The 21572-nt window shown below is 42.0% G+C and overlaps 2 protein-coding genes across 6 annotated transcripts in view; both read left to right on the forward strand.

Moving 5' to 3' along the window:
- LOC122544532 (histone H1.01-like) overlaps positions 1 to 20861 on the forward strand; it is a 179340-nt gene extending 158479 nt beyond the window's left edge. The window contains exons 3-5 of one of the 5 annotated variants that reach the window (XR_015755275.1): positions 12234 to 12342; positions 16895 to 16976; positions 18171 to 20861. Coding sequence is in view for 1 of the 5 variants with exons in the window: in XM_087984889.1 (XP_087841015.1) it covers positions 6142 to 6742; positions 16895 to 17031 (738 nt within the window). In the remaining 4 variants the exon portion in view is untranslated. Of the gene's footprint in view, positions 1 to 6141; positions 6743 to 12233; positions 12343 to 16894; positions 17032 to 18170 lie in introns of those variants that run through there. The other 4 variants (XR_015755278.1, XR_015755277.1, XR_015755273.1 and 1 more) reach the window with 4 other exon arrangements.
- Positions 7735 to 8260, forward strand: LOC148135530 (histone H3). Its single transcript, XM_087984552.1, has one exon. It carries the CDS (start codon positions 7735 to 7737, stop codon positions 8143 to 8145), a length of 411 nt encoding a protein of 136 aa, XP_087840678.1. The 3' UTR covers positions 8146 to 8260.
- Positions 20862 to 21572: the final 711 nt, after the last annotated feature.

Raw genomic sequence — 21572 nt, forward strand, 5'->3', positions numbered from 1 at the left:
AAAGCAACTGGGACTGTGGGGGAAAGGGCAGAGAAGGTTTCAAGCTGGGAATTGCCCCTTTATGAAGCTCCAATGGTGCTCATTCCCGGGCCATGTTAATAACTCCTCCCTCTCCCCTTCACTGTTTTGATCACACAGCATTGCCCTTTGATGTGAAGGGCAGTTCTTGTCACTGGCCACTCGGGTGTTTTCCTATCTTCCTGGTGGTGGAAATTGAATAAAGATTCGTACACCTTGTGTCTCTCACTGTGTCTCACACCGACGCACACACACCATGGGTGCTGGGGAAAAAATAAGCACTACCGCGGTTAGGCGGTAGTGTGGGGGTTAATAGCAAAATAAAAAAAAATAAACTGGAAATTTCACACAGCATTGCCCCTGAAAAGGGCAGTGCTTGTCACGGCCACTCGGGTGTTTTCAAAAGAAAAAAAATAACTCCTCCCTCCGGCTCTCTCACAATCTGATCAAGGAGCGGGGAAGCTGGCGGCCACTCGGCCCATCCTCTGTGCTCCCCCATTCAATAACATCACGTCTGATCGAATGTTAACTGTGGTATTTAATCCTGCTGATCCCTCATCCAGAAATATTAACTTCTTGCCCAAAGTAACATACAGAGAGATGGAATAAGTGGAACATTCTTATGAAGGCAGAAAATAACTGATGGAGAGAGTCTTGCGTCACAGTGTCAGAGCTTATTTCTGGGTCAGGAGGCCCAGGCAAAAGTCAGACCAGGTGTGCAATAACATCTCTGGGACTCGATTTAGTTTGGAGTGGATGACAGATTTTAGTGTCAGGTATGCCGCAGAAAGAAAATTGTGATGCATTGTATGCCATAACGAGAGACCCCAGCTGTTTTTATTTATTCACTCCTGGAACGTGGATGTCGCTGGCTGAGCCTAGCATTTATTCTCCATCACTTTGAGAAGGCGGTGGTGAGCCACCTTCTGGAACCGCTGTTGTGCATGTACTGCCCACAATGCCATGAACATGGAGTTCCAGGGTCTTGATCCGGTGACAGTGAAAGAAAACGGTCTTATTTCCAAGTCAGGATCGTGAGTGTCTTTGGACGGGAGCTTGTCCAATGTCAAGGTGATGTTCCCCTACATCAGCTGCCTTCATCATTTTGGAAGGTCCTCCTTTTACAAATTACAAAACTCGAATCTCTTTGTCAGCAGCCTGGACAAACGTCTGTCCGGCTGAGGAGAAATCAGAATAGTGTGTTGCCTCCCTGGTGACAGGATCAAGGATATCTCGGAGAGAGTGCATGATATTCAGAAAAGCAAGAGGGACCAGCCAGTGTAAACATTGGAACTAACTACATAGGAAGGGGAAAGGATGGGATTCTGAAGGAAGAATAAGGAAGAGAGGCGAGAATTTAGAAAGGCGGTCCTTTCTGATTGTAATATGTAGACTACTCCCGCTGCTCCGAGCAAGTGAGGGTAGGAATAGGATGATAGAGTAAGGGGATGCCCAACTCAGGAGCTGGTGCATGGGAAAAGGGTTCACGTTTTTGGATCATTGGAATCTCTTTGGAGGATTGCACCTGAATTGGAAGGGATCTAATATACTGGCAGGGACATTTCCTTGAGCTGCTGGCGAGAGATTAAACTAGTAAGGTGTGGGGGCAGGAACCAAGGATATAGTGAGGAAAGACAGCGATCTAAGACTGGTATCGTTGGCAAATCAAACAGTCAGGGCAGCCAGGAACATAGCAGAGAATGAGGTAGGATTCATAAATTAAACTGCATTTATTTCAATGCAAGAGGCCTAACAGGGAAGGAGGATGAACTCAGGACATGGTTAGGAAAATGGGATTGGTGTTGGGATATCATAGCAATTACAGAGATTTGGTTCGGGGATGACACAACTGCAGCATAATGTTCCAGGAATCAAAGGATGGGGGGAGGGGAAGTGGGGGGAGGGGGGGGCGGGGGGGCAGGGGGGGCAGCCAGAGAAAATGGGGAGTGACGTGTTTGGTAAGAGATAACAACATTACAGCTGTATTTAAGGAGGATTTTCCTGGGATTACATCCATGGAAATTATTTGGGTGGAACTGAGAAATAAGAAAGGGTTTGATCACCTTATTGGGATTGGACTGTAGACACCACAACAGTCATCAGGAAATTTAGAAACAAATTTGTAAGGAGATCTTCGATCTTCAGGAATACTGGTGTGGTTATGGTGAGGGATTTTACTATTCCAAACACAGATTGGGGCTGCCATATTGTTAATGATTTCGACAGAGAGGAATTTCTTAAGTGTGTACAGAAAAAAATTCTGATTCAGTATGTGAATATATCTTCTAGACAAGGTCCAAAACTTGATCTACTCTTGGGATATAATGATGTGTCAGTGGGGGAGCATTTTGGGGCCAGCGACCATAATTCAATTAGTTTTAAAACTGTTACGCAAAAGGATATAACAGATCTCAAAGTTAAATTTCTAATTTGTACAAAGGCCAGTTTTGAGAGTATTATGCAAGAACTTTCAAAAGTTGACTGAGGGCAGATGTTCACATGCAAAGGGATGGATGGAACATGGGAAGCCTTCAAAAATGAGAAAAGGAGGGTCCAGAGACAGGATGTTTGTGTTAGAGTGAAAGGCATGATCGGTAGGTGTAGGAAATGCTGTATGAGAAAACAAGTTGAAATTTTAGTCCGAATAAGAAGGAAACATGTGTTAGGTATATACAGCCGAGATTGAGTGAATCCTTCAAAGAGTATAAAGGCATTAGGGATATACTTAAAAAGGAAATCAGGAGGGCAAACAATGGACATAACATAGATTTGGCAAAAAGTGTTAATGAGAATTCAAATGTATTTTATAAGTACATAAAGGACAAAAGGGTAACCAGGGAAAGATTAGGGCCCAGCAAAGATTAGCAAGGCAACCTATGTGTGGAACAACAGGAAATATGGGAGATACTAAGCGAGTGCTTACCAAGGAGAAGGAAATGTAAGATATAGAATGTGGGGAAACAAATGGTGACATCTTGAAAAATGTCCATAATACAGAGGAGGTGCTGCTGGATGTTTTTAAACAGAAACGGTGGTTAAAGTACGAGCACCTGATCAAGTGCACCTTGGAACACGGTGATAAGCTAGGGAAGTGATTGTTGGGCCTCTTGCTGAGATACCTGTATTATCGATAGTCACAGGTGAAGTGCAAAAAGACTGGAGGTTGGCTAACGTAGTGCCACTATTTAAGAAAGGTGGTAAGGAAAAGCCAGGGAACTATTGAACAGTGAGTGTAACATCAACAGTAGTCAAACAGTTGAGTGATGATTTGGAGATTCCGGTGTTGGACTGGGGTGTACAAAGTTAAAAATCACACAACACCAGGTTATAGTCCAACAGGTTTAATTGGAAGCACACTAGCTTTTGGAGCGATGCTCCTTCATCAGGTGATCAAAAGGGGATTGTGAAAGGCAGGATTTACATCTTTTTGAAAGGCCAGGATTGATTGGAGTAGTCAACATGGCTTTCTGTGTGGTAGATGTGATTTATATGGCATTCAGTAAGGGGTTTGATTGTGTTCCCCATAGGAAATTGGTTAGCAAGATTACATCATATGGAATACAGGGAGAACTCACCAATTGGAAACAGAATTTGTTTGAAAGTAGAAGACAGAGGGTGGTGGTGGAGGGATGCTTTTCAGACTGGAAGCCTGTGACAAGTGATGTGCTACAAGGATCACTGCTGGGTCCACTGCTTTTCATCATTTATATAAATGATTTTAGTTTAAAAAATGAAACAACACCAGGTTATATTCCAACAGTTTTATTTGGAAGTATAAACTTTCAGAGTGCTGCTCCTCCATCAGGTGTCTATGCTCTGAATGCTTGTACTTCCAAATAAACCTGTTGGACTATAACCTGGTGTTGTCATTTTTAACTTTGCACACCCCAGTCCAACACCAGCACCACCACATTATTATGAATGATTTGATTAGATTAGATTAGATTAGATTACAGTGTGGAAACAGGCCCTTCGGCCCAACAAGTCCACACCGACCCGCCGAAGCGAAACCCACCCATACCCCTACATTTACCCCTTACCTAACACTACGGGCAATTTAGCATGGCCAATTCACCTGACCCTGCACATCTTTGTGACTGTGGGAGGAAACCGGAGCACCCGGAGGAAACCCACGCAGACACGGGGAGCACGTGCAAACTCCACACAGTTAGTCGCCTGAAGGGGGAATTGAACCCGGGTCTCTGGCGCTGTAAGGCAGCAGTGCTAACCACTGTGCCACCGTGCCGCCCACGATGGGCGGCACGGTTTGGATGTGAGGTTGCAGGTAAGTTGGTTAGTAAGTTTGCAGATTACACAGAAATTGGAGGTGTAGTGGACTGCAAAGAAGGCTACCTCAGATCTCGATCAGATGGGCCACTGGACCCAGGAGTGGCATACTGAGTTCAATTTAAATCAATATGATATGCTGCAATTTGGAAAGGAAAATCAGGGCAGGACCTACACACTTTATATTAAGGTCCTGTGGAATGTTGCTGAACAAAGAGACCTTGGAATGCAGAGTCATTGTTCCTTGAAAGTGGAGTTATAGTTAGATAGGATAGCAAGAAGGCTTTTGATATGTTTTCTTTTACTGGTCAGAACTTTGAGTATGTGACTTAAGAGAACATGTTGTGGGTGTACAGAATATTGGTTATGCCACTTTTGGTATATTATGCGCAATTCTGGTCTCTCTCCTATAAAAAGGATGTTGTGAAACTTGAAACGGCTATTTAAGATAGTTTTTGGTCCAAAGAAAAGGCCTACAATTTGGGAAGAAATATAGCGGGACAGGAAGGCTGCAAACAGATCAAAATTCAGCAAATGACAGCGAAAAGGGATTTAACTAACAAAGAACAAATGAAGAAAAGAGTAATATTGCAGAAACCATAAAAAAACTGCTAAAACACCAATACATGTGTAAAGAGGGAAGTGAACTTAAATAGGTTGGTAAAGAGGACCACATGTCACTTACAACATTAAAATCGGAAACGAAAACATCTCAAAAATCACTAACATGCTGTTGTTCTCTGTTCACAAATATTAATAGAACTAACACAGTAGAAATGTTGGGGAGTTTGTTGAGAGGGTAAAACTGAACCAAATCAGTATTATTTGGGAAATAATGTTGGGACAATGGATTGGATTGAAGGTTGTGAAACACCAGACCTTGATCATCTGCGTCCCAGACTATTTAATGTAGTGGGCTGAGCAACAGTGGATGCTCCAAGATTCTATAGGTTCTGCAATAATTTACACAGATTAGGAGCTAGCTAGTGTAAGCAATCCAATGGAGAAGGGAGGTAGGTATAAAATTGGGAACTATAGACCAGTCAGCCTGCAGGGAAAATCAAAATGAAAGCTTCAATTGCGAAGCATTTGACAAAACAGTATTCAGGATTTGCTAGACTCAGCGTGGACTTGAAGGGCCTGTTCCAGTGCATACTGTTCTGTCTTCTAAGCTTGGCAAACCGACTGGCCATCTTTGATGATGTAAACAGTAGAGCTGATGAGAGTGTAACAGTTACTGAGGAGAAACAAAACTGTAAGTAACTCCCAGGACAACGCAGGAAAAGTTGAAAGGTGATATTTCTGGCGTGTGACTGTGAATGTGAATATTGTGGTCAGAGAGACTGTAGGAAAAGGGCGGACGGTTCGTCTACCGTAATTGTGTTTGTGTATCCGCTAATATTATGATATTTCCAAGTTTCTCTTATTTAACTCAAAAATATTTTGAATTCAAGTTATCGCCCTGCTCCCCTTCTAAACCCTCAAGGTCGATTTGAAGGCAATATATTTATTAGTTTCAAGATTTCGGTCTAAAAGGTTCAGCTCAGAAAGCGCGATTAGCGCAGCAGCAAAATGCGTTTGAATTTTCTTCGGCCGTAAAGCTTCCCTTGTCAGGGTGAGGAGCGATCGAGCCTGGCTCTCCGGTGATGCGGAATTTCAGAGGAATCGGAGAGTTTAGGCCGTTAGAGAAACACAGAGAGGCAGCAGGAGCAGGCAGCAGATTGTCCCTGCGCCGTCGGCTCGCTGCCTTGAAGTTGCTCAGTGCCGCCCCCAGCAGCTTCATTGCTGACCTAGTTCAGACTGACCCAGAGAGAGATTCAGCGCAGAGTTCTCAAAATGAGCGACAATGCAGCCGCCGAAACGGCTCCTCCAGCCGCCGCTCCCACCAAAGCCAAGGCTCCCAAGAAGAAGGTGGCAGCTCCCAGGAAAAGAACACCCGGTCCCGGGTTGGGAGAGCTGATTCTGAAGGTTGTCGGGGATATCAAGGATCGCAAAGGGGCGTTTCTGTCCGCTATAAAGAAGGGGCTGGAGAGAAGCGGGATCGATGTGGGAAAGCGAAAGGCACAGATCAGGGTGAGTATCAAAAGGTGCCTGGCGAACGGCTCCCTTGTTCTGGTCAAGGGCCAGGGCGTCTCCGGCTCCTTCAAACTCCCGAAGAATCCAGTCAAGGCAAAAGCGGGAAAGAAGGCGGGAACATCAGCGGCCGTCAAGAAACCGGCCGTGAAGAAATCACCGTCCAAGAAGGCGACAGCCAAGAAATCCCAGGCCAAGAAAGCGACAGCCAAGAAATCACCAGCCAAGAAAGCGAGCGGCAAGAAGCTGGCACCGCCAAAGAAAGCGGTGAGCAAAGCAGCGACAAAGAAACGGACTCTCGTGAAGAAGGTGAAAAAGTCCAAGGGCCCTAAAACCCCCAAACCCCTCAGCAAACCGGCTAAAAGCAAGGCCAAGCCCAAAGCAAAAGTGACCAAGACAGCAGCAAATAAATCGGTGTAATATATAAACATCTGAACCCAAAGGCTCTAATCAGAACCACCCACATCTCTCAGGAAAGAGCTGAGCCCGGATCCAGTGTTCCCTGTCCCGGCGCCGGGCGCACACCTACAGATATTAATTGATCTGAATAAATCAAATAAACACTTGCCATGGTTTACGAGAGCGGAGACCTATGAATGGGAATGAATCTCCATCTGGTTATTTCACTTCGCTACTTATAACTCTACCGAGTCACCAATGTGACATATTGTAGTATTTGTATTTCATTGACCCATTCAGGGACGTTACTTTGTTTGGGACACTGCACATGTTTTCATGCCGTGTTCCTTGCATCTACCTGTTACAGACAGTTCAGGCAGCAATTCCACATTTTGTTCGGGCTAATTACAATCTGAGGGTAATTCTGTCCTTTTATCGGTGTACACTGCATTAGCTTTTAAGATGTTTAAATTGGCGGGGTTGTTTAGATTGATTCACGGCCGGCACAAGTTCGGTTGTTCAGTTTGTCTGGGCTGTTTTAAACCCCGCCTTTCCTCCTGCCTATTACAGTCAAATCAGACAATGATCCCGCCTCGTGTCCGCGCTGACAGCTAACTAGATTTTAAAGAAATACTATAAAGTATTAAATGTTATCTTAGTTGCAGACGGATGGTGTTTTGCGTTTTAATGGTTAATTTAATCTCAGGGTTTGTCAGAGTGAGTTCGGCGGGCATTTTCAAACTAACCAACCGTCATTTCACGTTAGCAAACCAGCCTCCAACAAATCTTTTCCTGCCTTTACTGTCCCTTCCGGAGCTGTTTCTCTGTTGGTTGAGGGACGGGGCTGCATCCAATCCCAGCTCTAGGGCGGGCTCTCCGTTCCCTTAAATAGGCAGCACCGCAGCAGCCTCAGCATTGACAGTAGCAGCCTGTGTGTGTTACAGAGAGTTGAAGAAAATGGCTAGGACCAAGCAGACAGCGCGCAAATCCACCGGAGGGAAAGCTCCCCGCAAGCAGCTGGCAACCAAAGCGGCCCGCAAGAGTGCTCCGGCCACGGGCGGAGTGAAGAAGCCTCATCGCTACAGGCCCGGCACGGTGGCTCTGCGGGAGATCCGCCGCTACCAGAAATCCACCGAGCTGCTGATCCGCAAACTGCCCTTCCAGCGCCTGGTGCGAGAGATCGCTCAGGACTTCAAGACCGACCTGCGCTTCCAGAGCTCGGCGGTGATGGCCCTGCAGGAGGCCAGCGAGGCTTACCTGGTGGGACTGTTTGAGGACACCAACCTGTGTGCCATCCACGCCAAGCGGGTCACCATCATGCCCAAAGACATCCAGCTGGCCCGCCGGATCCGTGGGGAGCGCGCCTAAACGGAGCATAGCCGGCCCTGCACATTCACCCCGAGAGAGAGAGTAAAACACAACGGCTCTTTTCAGAGCCACTAAACCATCCAGAGAGAGCGGGAAGCGATCGGGGACCTGAGAGCACGACATTAATTTGTTCTCCGCCCGAAGTAAATTCTGTTATTAAATTTATTTTGAATCTAGCCGGGAGGGGAGTTATTTGTAAGACACGGCTTTCTGCGGCACTGATTAGTACATTGCCATGAATGTTATGCAATTATTACACTACATATTAGGTCGGGGAATGTTTATTCCGGATGAAATCCCCTCTGTCCTCATTGTCTCCCTTGGTGTTCCCACCAGCTGTAACTATATGGTCATTGCTGAGGAAGCTGGCGGGAAAACATGGCGCCAAATCATCAACCGTTTTCTTTCCAATTTGAAAATCCCGCCACGACGTATGTCAGAGAAGGCTGTTTCACAGGAAAAAAAATGTCTTCATACTTAGTCGTTAATTTGCTTTTCGATTATAAAAGTACAATTCAAACAACCTTTCTTTCGGGTAATGAGTCCAGAAGCTATTTAAAGGATTCGAGATCCTCTTCGGAGGGGAGGTTCAGACTCGATGGGCCGAATGCCCTCATTCAGCCCTGTCAGGATTTCATGAACGTTCTTTGCCATGAGCGCATTGATAACGAACACCGCTCTTAGATATTATTTTAATACCGTGCTCCCTTGTCGCAGAAGCTCCACATTAACTATTCCAGTCCGGCAACTTCTGGTTCTGGTTTGATTTCGTTCATTTTGAAAGCTTCGAGCCGACAGCAGAAAGCCTCATTTAAAACGTGCAATCATCATTCCCACCCAACAGAACCCGCGCGGAGTTCTGGAAATTGAAAAATCAGTGTGTATCTACCCGTGGGTCTGTAAGAAAAGGGGCACTTTTTTTTCCCCAGTGGTGACATTCAGGGCACACATCCCAACCGGGGCTTGCACGTCCTGGAATAATCAAATATTAGAGAATAACTTGAGCAAATAATAGCAAACAGAAAAAAAATTCTCTGGTGTTTAATATGCTTGTAAGAGATAAGGAGAAGAGTGGGCACGTTCTCTTCTCTTGAAGCCAGAACCAAATCATCAACAACTTTCTCTCCCATTTGAAAGGCCCGCCGATTTGCGAGCAACAGAGTGTGTTTTGCATTGAAAAAGAGGACGTTGTTCAGAGGATGATTCATCAATACTTGTCAATTCGGGAGAGGCTGATTAGGCTGGGGCTTTTTTCCCTGAAGCATTGGAGGTTGAGGGGTGACCTTTATAGAGGTTTATAAAATCATGAGGGGCATGGATAGGATAAATAGACAAAGTCTTTTCCCTGTGGTCGGGGAGTCCAGAACGAGAGGGTATAGGTTTAGGATGAGAGGGGAAAAGATATAATAGAGACCTAAGTTTCAATGTTTTCACGCAGAGGGTGGTACGTGTATGGAATAAGCTGTCAGAGGAAGTGGTGGAGGCTGGTATAATTGCAACATTTAAAAGCCATTTGGATGGGTATATGAATAGGACGGGTTTGGAGGAATATGGACCGTGTGCTGGCAGTTGGGATGAGATTGGCTTGAGATATCTGATCAGCATGGGTGGGTTATATCGAATGGTCTGTTTCCATGCTATATATCTCTATGACTCCATGTTAGCAAATGAGATTTGATTAGCTTAAGGTATCTGGTCAGTGTGGACTAGTTGGATCAAAAGCTGTATGACTCTACAATCTGAAAGTTACAGGTTGATAACTAGACTCTCATATATACACTGCAAAAAACTTGACAGGTGGCATATGATGAATGCAATTATATCGTCAGAAATCAGAGACTGACAGGTACAAATAAACAACTGTACCCTGAGATACACATAGCAAAAGCTGACATGGATATACTCATACAGCATAGAAAAGCCCTTCAGGCATCATGTCTGCACCCAAAATAACTACTACTGAAGGTTTGCTAATTTCCTGCACTTGTCCCATATCCTTAAATAGTATGACATTTCAAGTGCTCATCCAAATACTTTTTCAAGGTTAAGGTTTCTGGCCTCCACTGCCTTCCCAGGCAGTATCTTCCAGATTTCCACCACTTGCTGAGTGGAAGAGATTTTTTTTCTGAAATTCGCTCCATATATTTAACCCTTACCCTACACCACAGTGAGAATCCTTATCCTTACCATATCCTAACCCAATCACCACTTGTGATTGATCGCTCAAACAAGGGAAACAGTTTCTCTATATTCACCCTGTCCATTAGCCTCAATCTTTCACACCACAATCATGTGTCACCGCAGTCATCCAGGAAAAAAAACAATCCAATCTTATTTAGTCTCTCCTTTTTTTGGAAGTAATATTTGTGCTTTGATCCTAATCCCTAATACTGGGTCTGGGTTTAGCACTGCTGCTGTCACTGTCGGTTTATTGTGAATGATTTGTTCTGGCAACCTGAAGCAGCGCATGCGCGGTGCTGCCCCTTTCCCAAAGCTGTTTCCCGAGTAGAGGAGCGCATGCGTGAGGCCCTCCCCCAGCGCTGCCATTGAGGAGCATTTACTCAGTGAGTGCAAGAGGTTTGTTTGAAACAGACCGCGATGGAGAGATCAGCGCCCAGGGAAGCGAGGGAACAGCAGGCTCCTTCCAGCAGCACATCGGGATGGGAGCCTGGGACACAGAGATCGGGATTGATTCGGGGTGAGTTCAGGGAGAACCGGGGGCTGTTTGTAAGAGGCCGAGCGGAGCAGGAACTGGTCCCGGAACTTGGTGTGAGCGGGCTGGGGGGAAGAGAGAAGCCTTTCTCGGGCTGTGTGTGGGCCTGCTGAGGGAGGCAGAGCGGGAAGAAGCTGCTGTGGGACATTCTTGTGGTTTTTAAAACACTGATGGAAATTCATTGTTTGGCTTCTGTTTCACGCTGTTTGTTGATATTGGGCAGTGAAGAATGGAAGCACAGACCATAATTTTGTGACAGTCGTATAAAGGATACGTATTAGAGTGAACAGATTTCAAATTTTGAGTTAAACATTAGACATAGCGTCCCTTGTTCTTTCCTTCAACAGTTAGTGTATTGGCAGCTTGTTAATGATATATGTCAGCATTGCAGCTGCTTCAGGAATTCCCATTCATGGAGGTGTACAAATGTTAGTTCTGGATCTCACCCAATTGTTGCAAAGATGCAAATAAAAGAAAAGGAGACCAGGAGCAACTCAGGGAAAGAGTGGAATTGAAACCTGGTTCTGTTTGAATTGCGAGGTTTAAAAATACCCTAATTATTATTAACTGACTACCACACTGATCAATTTAATCTTGCCTAATTTGACTCATGTTATGATTTGGAGATGCCTGTGTTGGACTGGGGTGTACAAAGTTAAGCATCACACAACACCAGGTTATAGTCCAACAGGTTTAATTGGAAGCACACTAGCTTTCGGAGTGACGCTTTCGGACCACCTGATGAAGTAAATTTGCCTAAATGATTTAAATCTTCTCCACTGTATGACAAAAATACAAGTCTTTTCGCTTTCCTCATTGGCACCATAGAGCATCAGGAGAGTACTGCTAATGGCTTGCACCATCACTCCACAGAGCAAGATTATGTAATACTCACAATACAATAATGAAGTGAACGAGCGAGTTCTCTTTCATGTAGCAGGAACATTGTGGTCAGTCGGCTACAATACAATTTATTCGTTTGTTCCCCTTTCCTTTTGACACTACCAAAGGAATGTAACACCTATCCATTTTTCAACATTATTCACAAAAGTATGTAGCTATGCATTGAGAAAAAACTGATGACATCCTGAAGAACAGCCCATGGTATCATTCCTGCCAGTTTGAGTCTGCACTATAGGAGTTGGAAAACTCTTAATTTTCCATTGCACAATCCATGACACAAATCAAATGCACTGAGCAGAAACTAACAGATACATACTGATAAGTGCATTCACATAGCTGCAATTGACAGGCAAAGATTAATATCTAAATTCAGAGTCACAAAGCAGAAGCTGGCATGTACAGTTTGATGACTCTACTTATACATTTACAGAGCAGTCAGATTGGTAATTATATTCTGATGTTCAAATTGCAGAAAAGGTCATGTACAGATTGCTAACTGCACACTGTAACACATATAGGAGAAATCGGCAAGGAGAAATTGAGGACGATATTTACATATCGGAACTGGCAGGTACAAATTGGTAAGCACATTCACATATTCGCAACACAGAAGCTGATAGGATAAATGCACTCGCACATTCACATGGCAGACACTGAAAGTTACAGATTAATAACTGCACACTTAAATATACAGAGCTGAAACTGATAGGAACAAATTAGTAAATACACCCTGACATTCGTATTGTAGTTACTGACAGAGAAAATTTGATAACAAATGTTTCATATCCACAAAGCAGAAACTGACAGGAACAGATTAGCAATAACACTCAGTTTCATATTGCATAAAGCACAGCAGAATCTGACAAGTATAGATCGATAACAATACTCAGTTTGACAAACAAAGCCTGACAACGACACTCTCATACTCAACTCATATTCACATGGCAGAAACAGTTGCAGGTTGATATTTACTCTCACCCATTCACATTACAGAAACTGACTGGGACAGATTGATGATGACACTCACACCTTCATATGATAGAAACTAACAGGTTCAGCTCCATAACTAACATCACAAATAGATGTTGGAGAAGCTGACAGCTAGAGACTGATAATTATACTCTCATTCACATTGCAGAAACTGAGATGGGTAACTGCACCCACATATTCACATAGAAACTGACAGGTACAGATTTATGACCACAGTCTCACATTCCTATTGCAATAACTGACAGGGATAGATTGACCCTCCCTATGAGATATTCTAAAAAAAGTAAGAAAACAATATTATTTATTGAAATTACCAATACAGCTTTCTACAACATCAAGGGATATACTTGATCAGGTCTGAGAGTTTGATACACCTTTATGTTTTTTTTTAACATCTCTAACACTTCCACTTTGGCATATGGACTGATATCAAATATTTTTCAAGATATCAATATATATTTCCCCAAGTTTCCTAGCCTCCACTCCTATGTCTCCAGGCATAGAGCAGTAACTGTACTCCCATATTCGTATTACAAAAAATAGATTCAGATGGATAAATGCATTCATACATTATCAAATCAGAAACTGATGAGAGATTAATAACTTATCAATTTATATTTTATAATTCATCTTGCTGAAACGTTCAGGTATGGTCTTTTAGTTAAAATTAGAATCCATACAGTTTCAAAACAGGACGTTCAGCCTGACCCTCTGAAGTTTATCTCAACCAGAGCCATTCCCTTTACATTTACCCCTGAGTAATGTACCTAACCCACACATCCCTGAACACTATGGGCAATTTAGCATGGCCAATTCACCTAAACTGTTCTTTGGACTGTGGGAGGAAACCGGGGCACCCAGAGGAAACCCACACAGACACGGGGAGAATGTGCAAACTCTGTGCAGACAGTCACCCGGGGCTGGAATCGAATCCAAGTCCCTGGCGCTGTGAGGCAACAGAGCGAACCACTGTGCCGAACAATGTGCCGCATTATACAAGAATATTCATACTGCAGAAACTGACTGGTACAGATTGATTATTGTATGTTCACAGGACAGAAACTGACAGTTACAGATTGATAACTACATTTTCATTTTCACTTTGCAGAAAATGACAGGGATGATTTAATGAATATATTTGCATTTTTACAAGCAGAAACATTCAGGGATATATTAATAACTGCATTCATACATTCACATATCTGAAACTGACAGGTACAGATCAAAGATTTAACTTGCTTATTGATGTAGCAGAAACTAAGACACACAGATTGATACTTGCTCTCATACATTCACGTAGCAGAAACTAACAGGCACAGATGGATAACTAAACTCACTTGAAGGAAACTGACAAGAACTTTCCCATAACATAACCGAACAGGTAAAAATTTATTACTACACTTCCAAGTTCACAGAGGGATAAACACACTGTCATGTACAGTTTGATAACGATATTCAAACATAACAGATCAGAATCTCATAGGTATATATTAGGAACTACACTCTCTCATTCACCTTGCAGAAATTGACAGATGCAGACTGTTAACTACACTGACACATTCACAGCACAAACTGACAGGAACAGGTGGACAACTACCCTCATTCATTTATGAAGCTGAAACTAACAGGTACAGATGATAACCACCACACAGAACAGAAAGTTACAGTTGTAAATTGACTACTGGACTGACACATTCACATCACAGAAACTGACATACATTTTGATAAAGGCATTCGAACGTTACCAAGCCAGAAACTTACAGCTACATGTTCAAGTCAACACTCTCATAGACAGACAGCAGAAACTCTCAGGGGTAGGTTAGGAAATACACATACGCATTCACATAGTGGAAACTGACATGTCCATATTAATGACTATGTTTGGATGTTCACAAAGCAAAGACAGATTGATAACTGCACCATAGTCACAGAGCAGAATCTGACAGGTATATTTCCATATGTACATGTCTGAAACTGACAGGTTTACAAATTGACAACCTCATTCACATATTCACAACACAGATACTAACAAGGAATGATTGTTATATGCACTCACATATTCACCAAGCAGAAACTGACCGGTACAGATTGATAACTAAATTCGCATGTTGAAATAACAGAAACTGAAAGGTACAGACTGATAACAACACTCTCATTTTCATAACTCACACTGTCAGATATTGGTTGAGATGTACACTCTCATTCACACAGCAAAAACTGGCAGGTATAATTTAATTACTTGCACAGATATATGGAGGAGACACTGACAGGGACAGATTAGTAATTACACTCTTCTAATCACATAACAGAAAATCACAGGTACAATTTGATAACAACACTTCCACTTTCACTTAACATAAACTCTCAGATACAGTTTGATAAGTACACTCAATTTCACACAGAATCTGACAGATAGAGATTGAAAACTGCACTCTCATATTGACTTGGCAGAAACAGATAGGCATAGATTCAAACCTGTGCTCACACATTCACATTGACGAAACTGACTGCTAAACTTCTGTGTTTGCAGAGAAAATTTTCTGACAAGTATAATTTGATAAAGACACTCAAATATTCATAGGGCAGAATGTATTGATCCCAACACTATCTCACCGAGCAGGAACTGTCAGGGAAATATTGATAAATACACTCACATATTCACATTGCAGAGACTGACAGGAAGCATTGCTTCCGAATTTCTCATATTTACACAGTGGAATTGGTCAGGGATAGACTGACAATTTCACACACATATTCAGCCAGAAAAACTGACAGGTATGGATTAGTAACTACATTTACAGATTCTGACAGGGACAGATTAAACTAAACTCTCAGAAAAACTCAAAGCAGAATCTGATAGGTAGAATGATAAATGCATCTACACATTCACAAAGCCAAAAACTGACAGTTACTCATTGATAATTAAACACTGATTCAGAGAACAGAAACTAATGAGGAAAGATTGATCAATTTACTTTCACGTTGCAAACACTGACAGCAATAGATTGATAAATACATCCACAGACACAGAGCAGAAACTGTTAGGTACAGATTGATAACTACACGCCTGTATGCATATAGCAGAAAGTGACGTGGACAGATTGATAACTATAGTCACACATTCTCATTGCAGCATCTGACAGCAATACATTGATTGACAATCTCTTGTTCACATGACAGAATTGACAGTGACTGAAAATGACAGTCACATTCACACAGCAAAATCTGACAGGTACAGTTTGATAACAGCACTCACATGCACACTGACTGAAACTGGCAGGTATATGTTGATAACTGCATTCACCTATTAACAAACCAGAAACAGACAGGTACAGGTTATTACTGACGCTCTCAGATTAACAGAACAGAAACTGACAGGGACAGGCTGCTCAATAAACTCACACATTGTAGAGAGTGACAAATATGTATTTATAACTGTATTTTGACATTTACAAGTAGAGATGGATAACTCCATTCAAATATTCATACAGGAAGAATGGACAGGTCCAAATTGATAGCTATATTGACATATCTATGAAACAGAGACTGTCAGGAACAAATTGAAAACTAAATTCAGATTGCAGAAATAGGCAGTGCTCTCAGCTGCAGGGTTATGGGCTGTTAGCAGGATCATGGGATTAAATGGCCATCTGGTGTGTTTGTGTTGGAATGGACAAGATAGGCCAAATGGTCCTCTTATGTGCAATGACATTTCAATGGATCTATAGTTCTATATCAATCTGTCACTGTGAGTCACTACTTTTGAATACATAAGTAATTTAAGCAAGGCTTAGAAGGACAGAATATGAGAGTGTGGTTGTTATTCACAAAGTAGGAATTGACATGAATAGTTCAATAACTAAACTCATATTCACAGCCCCACTTGCATTGGATAGTCCCATTCATGGAGCTGTACAGTTATTGGTTCGTTTCTGGACCTAAGTCAATTGGTATTGAATTAACAAAAAGAAAAATCACCAGACATGGAGCAAGAGTAGAATCAGACATGTTGTTCTGTTTGAATTCCTGGCTTTAAATACAATATCCTCATGATTATTAACAGAATGTTGCGTTGTTCAGTTAAAGATAGTCAAACTTGGCTGATGGTGATTCCCAGGAGATTTCACTTCTGTCTCCCTCCAGGCAAATACTTGAAGGACCAAGACAATGTAATTTTCCCTCGCCATGAAGCCAAGTGTGACCAGCTGCTTCTAACAAACAGCCGGTATGTTACTGCTGTCAAAGCGAAGAACATTCTTTCCACTGTCAGAGCGAATTGAGTCAGCTACACATTGAGCTCAGTTTGAGAGAGATGTTCAAACAATTGAGAAGATATCAGTTTGTTTCTTTCTCACAGTTCACAATGCACATATGTCCAGTTTGAACAAATTCACCATTCACAGCTCATTGATATTTGCACAATTTTGAAACTGGAAAGGCTGAATTCTTGTCCAAAATATGCACTCATGAACTGAAACAGATCTGCCTACAATCACCCTCATAACAAGTATCACATAACAAATCACACCCTCACAGAGAATATTAGTGGCTGCCAGAGAGATACATCCCTTTACCAAATAGAAACTGACAGGCATGCATTGATACCTTTGTTCACTCGTTCATTTTGCAGAAACAAGCAAAAACGCATTGATGACGACACATATTAACAGGGCAGTTACACATACACACACACACACCCCTTTTGCAGGCACTGTCATGGATAGATTCATAACACTCAGATGTTCACATGACAGAAAGTGACACACACTCTCTTATTTTCATTGCACATACCAACAGGAATGGGTTGACAACAACACTTTCATATTCAGATATCAGAAAGTAACCCACACAGATGAATAACTGTGCTCAAATGTTCACCTATCAGAAGATAGCATTACAGATCAATAACCAAACTTAACTGCTGTCAGGTAGAGTGAAGGTGAGACTGAAAGTGACACTCTCATTGCCAAAGATAAAAGAAAAACTCTCAGGTACTTTAGGATAGCTAAAATTACATTCAGATGTCGGAAACTGAGACGGACAGATAGGTCAGTACACTCTCACTTTACACAATAGTAACTGTCCTAGAAAGATTAATAAGTGCACTCCCATATTCACAATGCAGAAACTGACAGGTACAAGTTGATAACACTCCCATTTCACAGAACATGAACTGACAGGTACAGTTTGATAACTAAACTCTCATTCACACAGCAGAAACTGAGAGGGTAGATTTATAACAATAGTCATACACTTGAATTGCAATAACTGACAGGGACACATTAATGAGAACATTTGCATGTTCGTGTGACAAGAATGGACAGGTACAGGTCGATAAATGAATTTTCATATCCACAATGCAGGAAATGAGAGATTGAGACTGTGGCTTTAACGGGTTTTTGTCTTTTTGTTCTTGAAGAGCAAATTTAAGGCAGAGCCACCGAGCCACGAGAGCAACAGTTTGAGACCTATCGGGCATCTTTACAGAAAGCTGAAGACTCATCAACAGAAATACTTCATGTTTGAGAAGGACACCTTGAGTTTATTGTTTTTGGAGAAATTTAAGAACAAAAATTATAGACGTTTAGATGAAGCTTACTATCGCAGCCATTCAATTTGCAAATTACATACATTGCAGGGCGAGAGAACCTAATTGCCAAGGTGTTGTTGTGACTTTGATGAAAAAAGATGGAAGCGTTACATAGCAGGAAAAAGTGGGCTGTCGTAGTGAGTGTTTGCATGCTTAGAGTCAATGAAGTGTGTACGTATTGTTTACTAATAATGTAAGGCGAAGGAATTTTTAAAAATTGGGCCATCTCTGTATATTGATCAGTTCTTTTTAAGAGGGGTGGAAGGTTTGCTGGTATTGTGGCTTGAAGATATTTATTTTGTTCTTTCTTTCTTGTTGAAGAGAGGTTTTATGGCAGAAGTGTCAAGAAGTCTGCACTAGAGTAAACAGTTTGAGGCTTCTTTTAAAGTTGGAACAGAAACAGCCTGAATGGATATATACTTTATTGAATTTATCTTTTGCCAAGGATGTTTATGGGATATTACTGTATTGGAACAGTTAATTAGCAAGTGATACTGTATCCATTATTCTGTTAAGTATTCCAGTAGAGTTAAGTTATTCCAATTTCTTCTTTATTGCTTTGTATATTAACTACTATGGACAGGACAAAATGCACCTTTTAAAGCCACACAATCATTCTAACTGATAGCTGCCCTCATATTCACGTAATAGAAACAGACTGGTACAGATAGATAACTACATTGCCATATGCACACCAGAGAAATATTCAGAAACAGATTAAGCCAAAATTAGATATTCATAAAGCAGAAGCTGACAGGTACAAATTGATAACCAAACTCTCATATTCACAAACCAGAAAATGTCAGGTAAAGATTGATGACCATGTTTACAACACAGAAACTGATAAGGTGAGACTGATAAAAGCATTCACACAGACTCGTTGCAGACACTGATAGGGATAGACTGTTCATTGCACAGACATATTTACTGAGCAGAAACTGACAGGTACCGATTGGTAATGCCAGTCAAACATTCACATAACAAAAATGAACCTAAAGACATGGATAGCAAAACCCCCATTTACATAGCAGTAATTGTCAGGGACCAATTAGTAAATACACTCTCACATTCAAAGAGCAAACACTGACAGCGACAGATTGACAACTACAATTACACATTCTCACAGCAGAGACCTAAAGGATAGACTGATAATTACACAAACATAATGACTGTGGAAGAACAGACAGGTACAGATTGATGACTAGACTGCCATATTCGCACATCACAACCTGTGTGGAAAAGTTTAACTAAACTGAGATACTCACAAAACAGAAGCTGACAGGGACATGTTGATAACCACACTGACATATTCCCAACAGAGAAATGGACGAGGTAATTCTGATAAAAGCACTCCCACATTTACATAGCAGAGACTGATATTGGAACACTGAAAATTACACAGACAAATTCATTGAGTAGAAAGAAACGGGTACAGATTGATAAAGCCAGTCAAACAGTCTCATAGTAAAGACTGATAGGCACTGCAATGGTAAATACCCTTACACATTCTCACATCAGACATTCTGGGATTGGGATTGTGATAGTTACACTAACATAATCACTGTGGAAGAATGGACAGGTACAGACTGATGACTACACTCACACATTCAGATGGCAGAAACTGACAGGGACAGATTGTGAGAGAGTAATAATTATTCACCTCCCGAAAGCTCACATAGGTTGATCAAAAACCGCACTCCCGTTTTACACAGCCAATAACGAGAGGTAAACTAACCCTTAACCAACCTGAAATTCTGAACAACACTATCTCACAGTGTTAACAGGGAATCACAGTGATAAAACAAATAACACAAAATAGTCACCATTAAAATTCAAACAAGTACAATGTTCAAAATAATCTTTAAATAACAGTGACCAGTTCAGAGTGGGTACAAATGACTTGTGACCAAATAAAGTTCAGAGAAATCCACCTAGCAAAGTTCATAATGAAAAAAAATTCTGCTAGAAACTGAAATGCACCAAATAATATCTATTCTAATGTAGTGCAAAGTAAGATTTCAGGAACTGAAAGATTGGCAGGAGGCGGCTGACACTGACTGAGGAGCCAAACAGTCAAGGAGTAAAATTCATGTTGTCAACAGAAAGCAAAAGGCACAGGTCACAGTACGTCAGTTCCCTTTAGTTATTGAGGTAATCAGAGTAGATCTGACAATCATACACACACTGGCAGCTATTCTGAATAATGTATGAATACTTTGGCTGATACTGATTGGAGATTTGAAGAAGAATAGGGGAAAAGATAACTGAAGGGAGTTTACAGAGTAGATGATAGTAGAATGTCCTTCATAAGACCATAAGACATAGGAGTGGAGGTAAGGCCATTAAGCCCATCGAGTCCACTCCGCCATTCAATCATGGCTGATGTGCATTTCAACTCCACTTAACGGCATTCTCCCCGTAGCCCTTAATTCCTTGTGACATCAAGAATTTATCAATCTCTGCCTTGAAGATATTTAGCGTCCCAGCCTCCACTGCACTCTGCGGCAATGAATTCCACAGGCCCACCACTCTGTGGCTGAAGAAATGTCTCTGCATTTCTGTTCTGAATTTACCCCCTCTAATTCTAAGGCTGTGTCCACGGGTCCTAGTCTCCTTGCCTAATGGAAACAATTTCTTAGCGTCCGCCCTTTCCAAGCCATGTATTATGTTGTAAGTTTCTATTAGATCTCCCCTTAATCTTCTAAACTCCAATGAATACAATCCCAGGATCCTCAGCCGTTCCTCGTATGTTAGACCTACCATTCCAGGGATCATCCGTGTGAATCTCCGCTGGTCATGCTCCAGTGCCAGTATGTCCTTCCTGAGGTGTGGGGACCAAAACTAGACACAGTACTCCAAATGGGGCCTAACCAGAGCTTTGTAAAGTCTCAGTAGCACAACAGTGCTTTTATATTCCAACCCTCTTGAGATAAATGACAACATTGCATTCGCTTTCTTAATCACGGACTCAACCTGCATGTTTACCTTTAGAGAATCCTTGACTAGCACTCCCAAATCCCTTTGTACTTTGGCTTTATGAATTTTCTCACTGTTTTGAAAGTAGTCCAAGCTTGTATTCTTTTTTCCAAAGTGCAAGACCTCACATTTGCTCACATTGAATTCCATCAGCCATTTCCTGGACCACTCTCCCAAACTGTCTAGATCCTTCTGCAGCCTCCACACTTCCTCAGTACTACCTGCCTGTCCACCTAACTTCGTATCATTGGCAAA

Source organism: Chiloscyllium plagiosum, unplaced genomic scaffold, assembly GCF_037043375.1.
Source record: "Chiloscyllium plagiosum isolate Xiang-an unplaced genomic scaffold, Cpla_swu_hap1 HiC_scaffold_49, whole genome shotgun sequence".
NCBI classification, from domain to species: domain Eukaryota; kingdom Metazoa; phylum Chordata; class Chondrichthyes; order Orectolobiformes; family Hemiscylliidae; genus Chiloscyllium; species Chiloscyllium plagiosum.

What these genes read in the sequence shown, in the direction of transcription:
- LOC148135530 (XM_087984552.1), top strand. Translation starts at nt 7,735, where the DNA reads ATGGCTAGGACCAAGCAGACAGCGCGCAAATCCACCGGAGGGAAAGCT.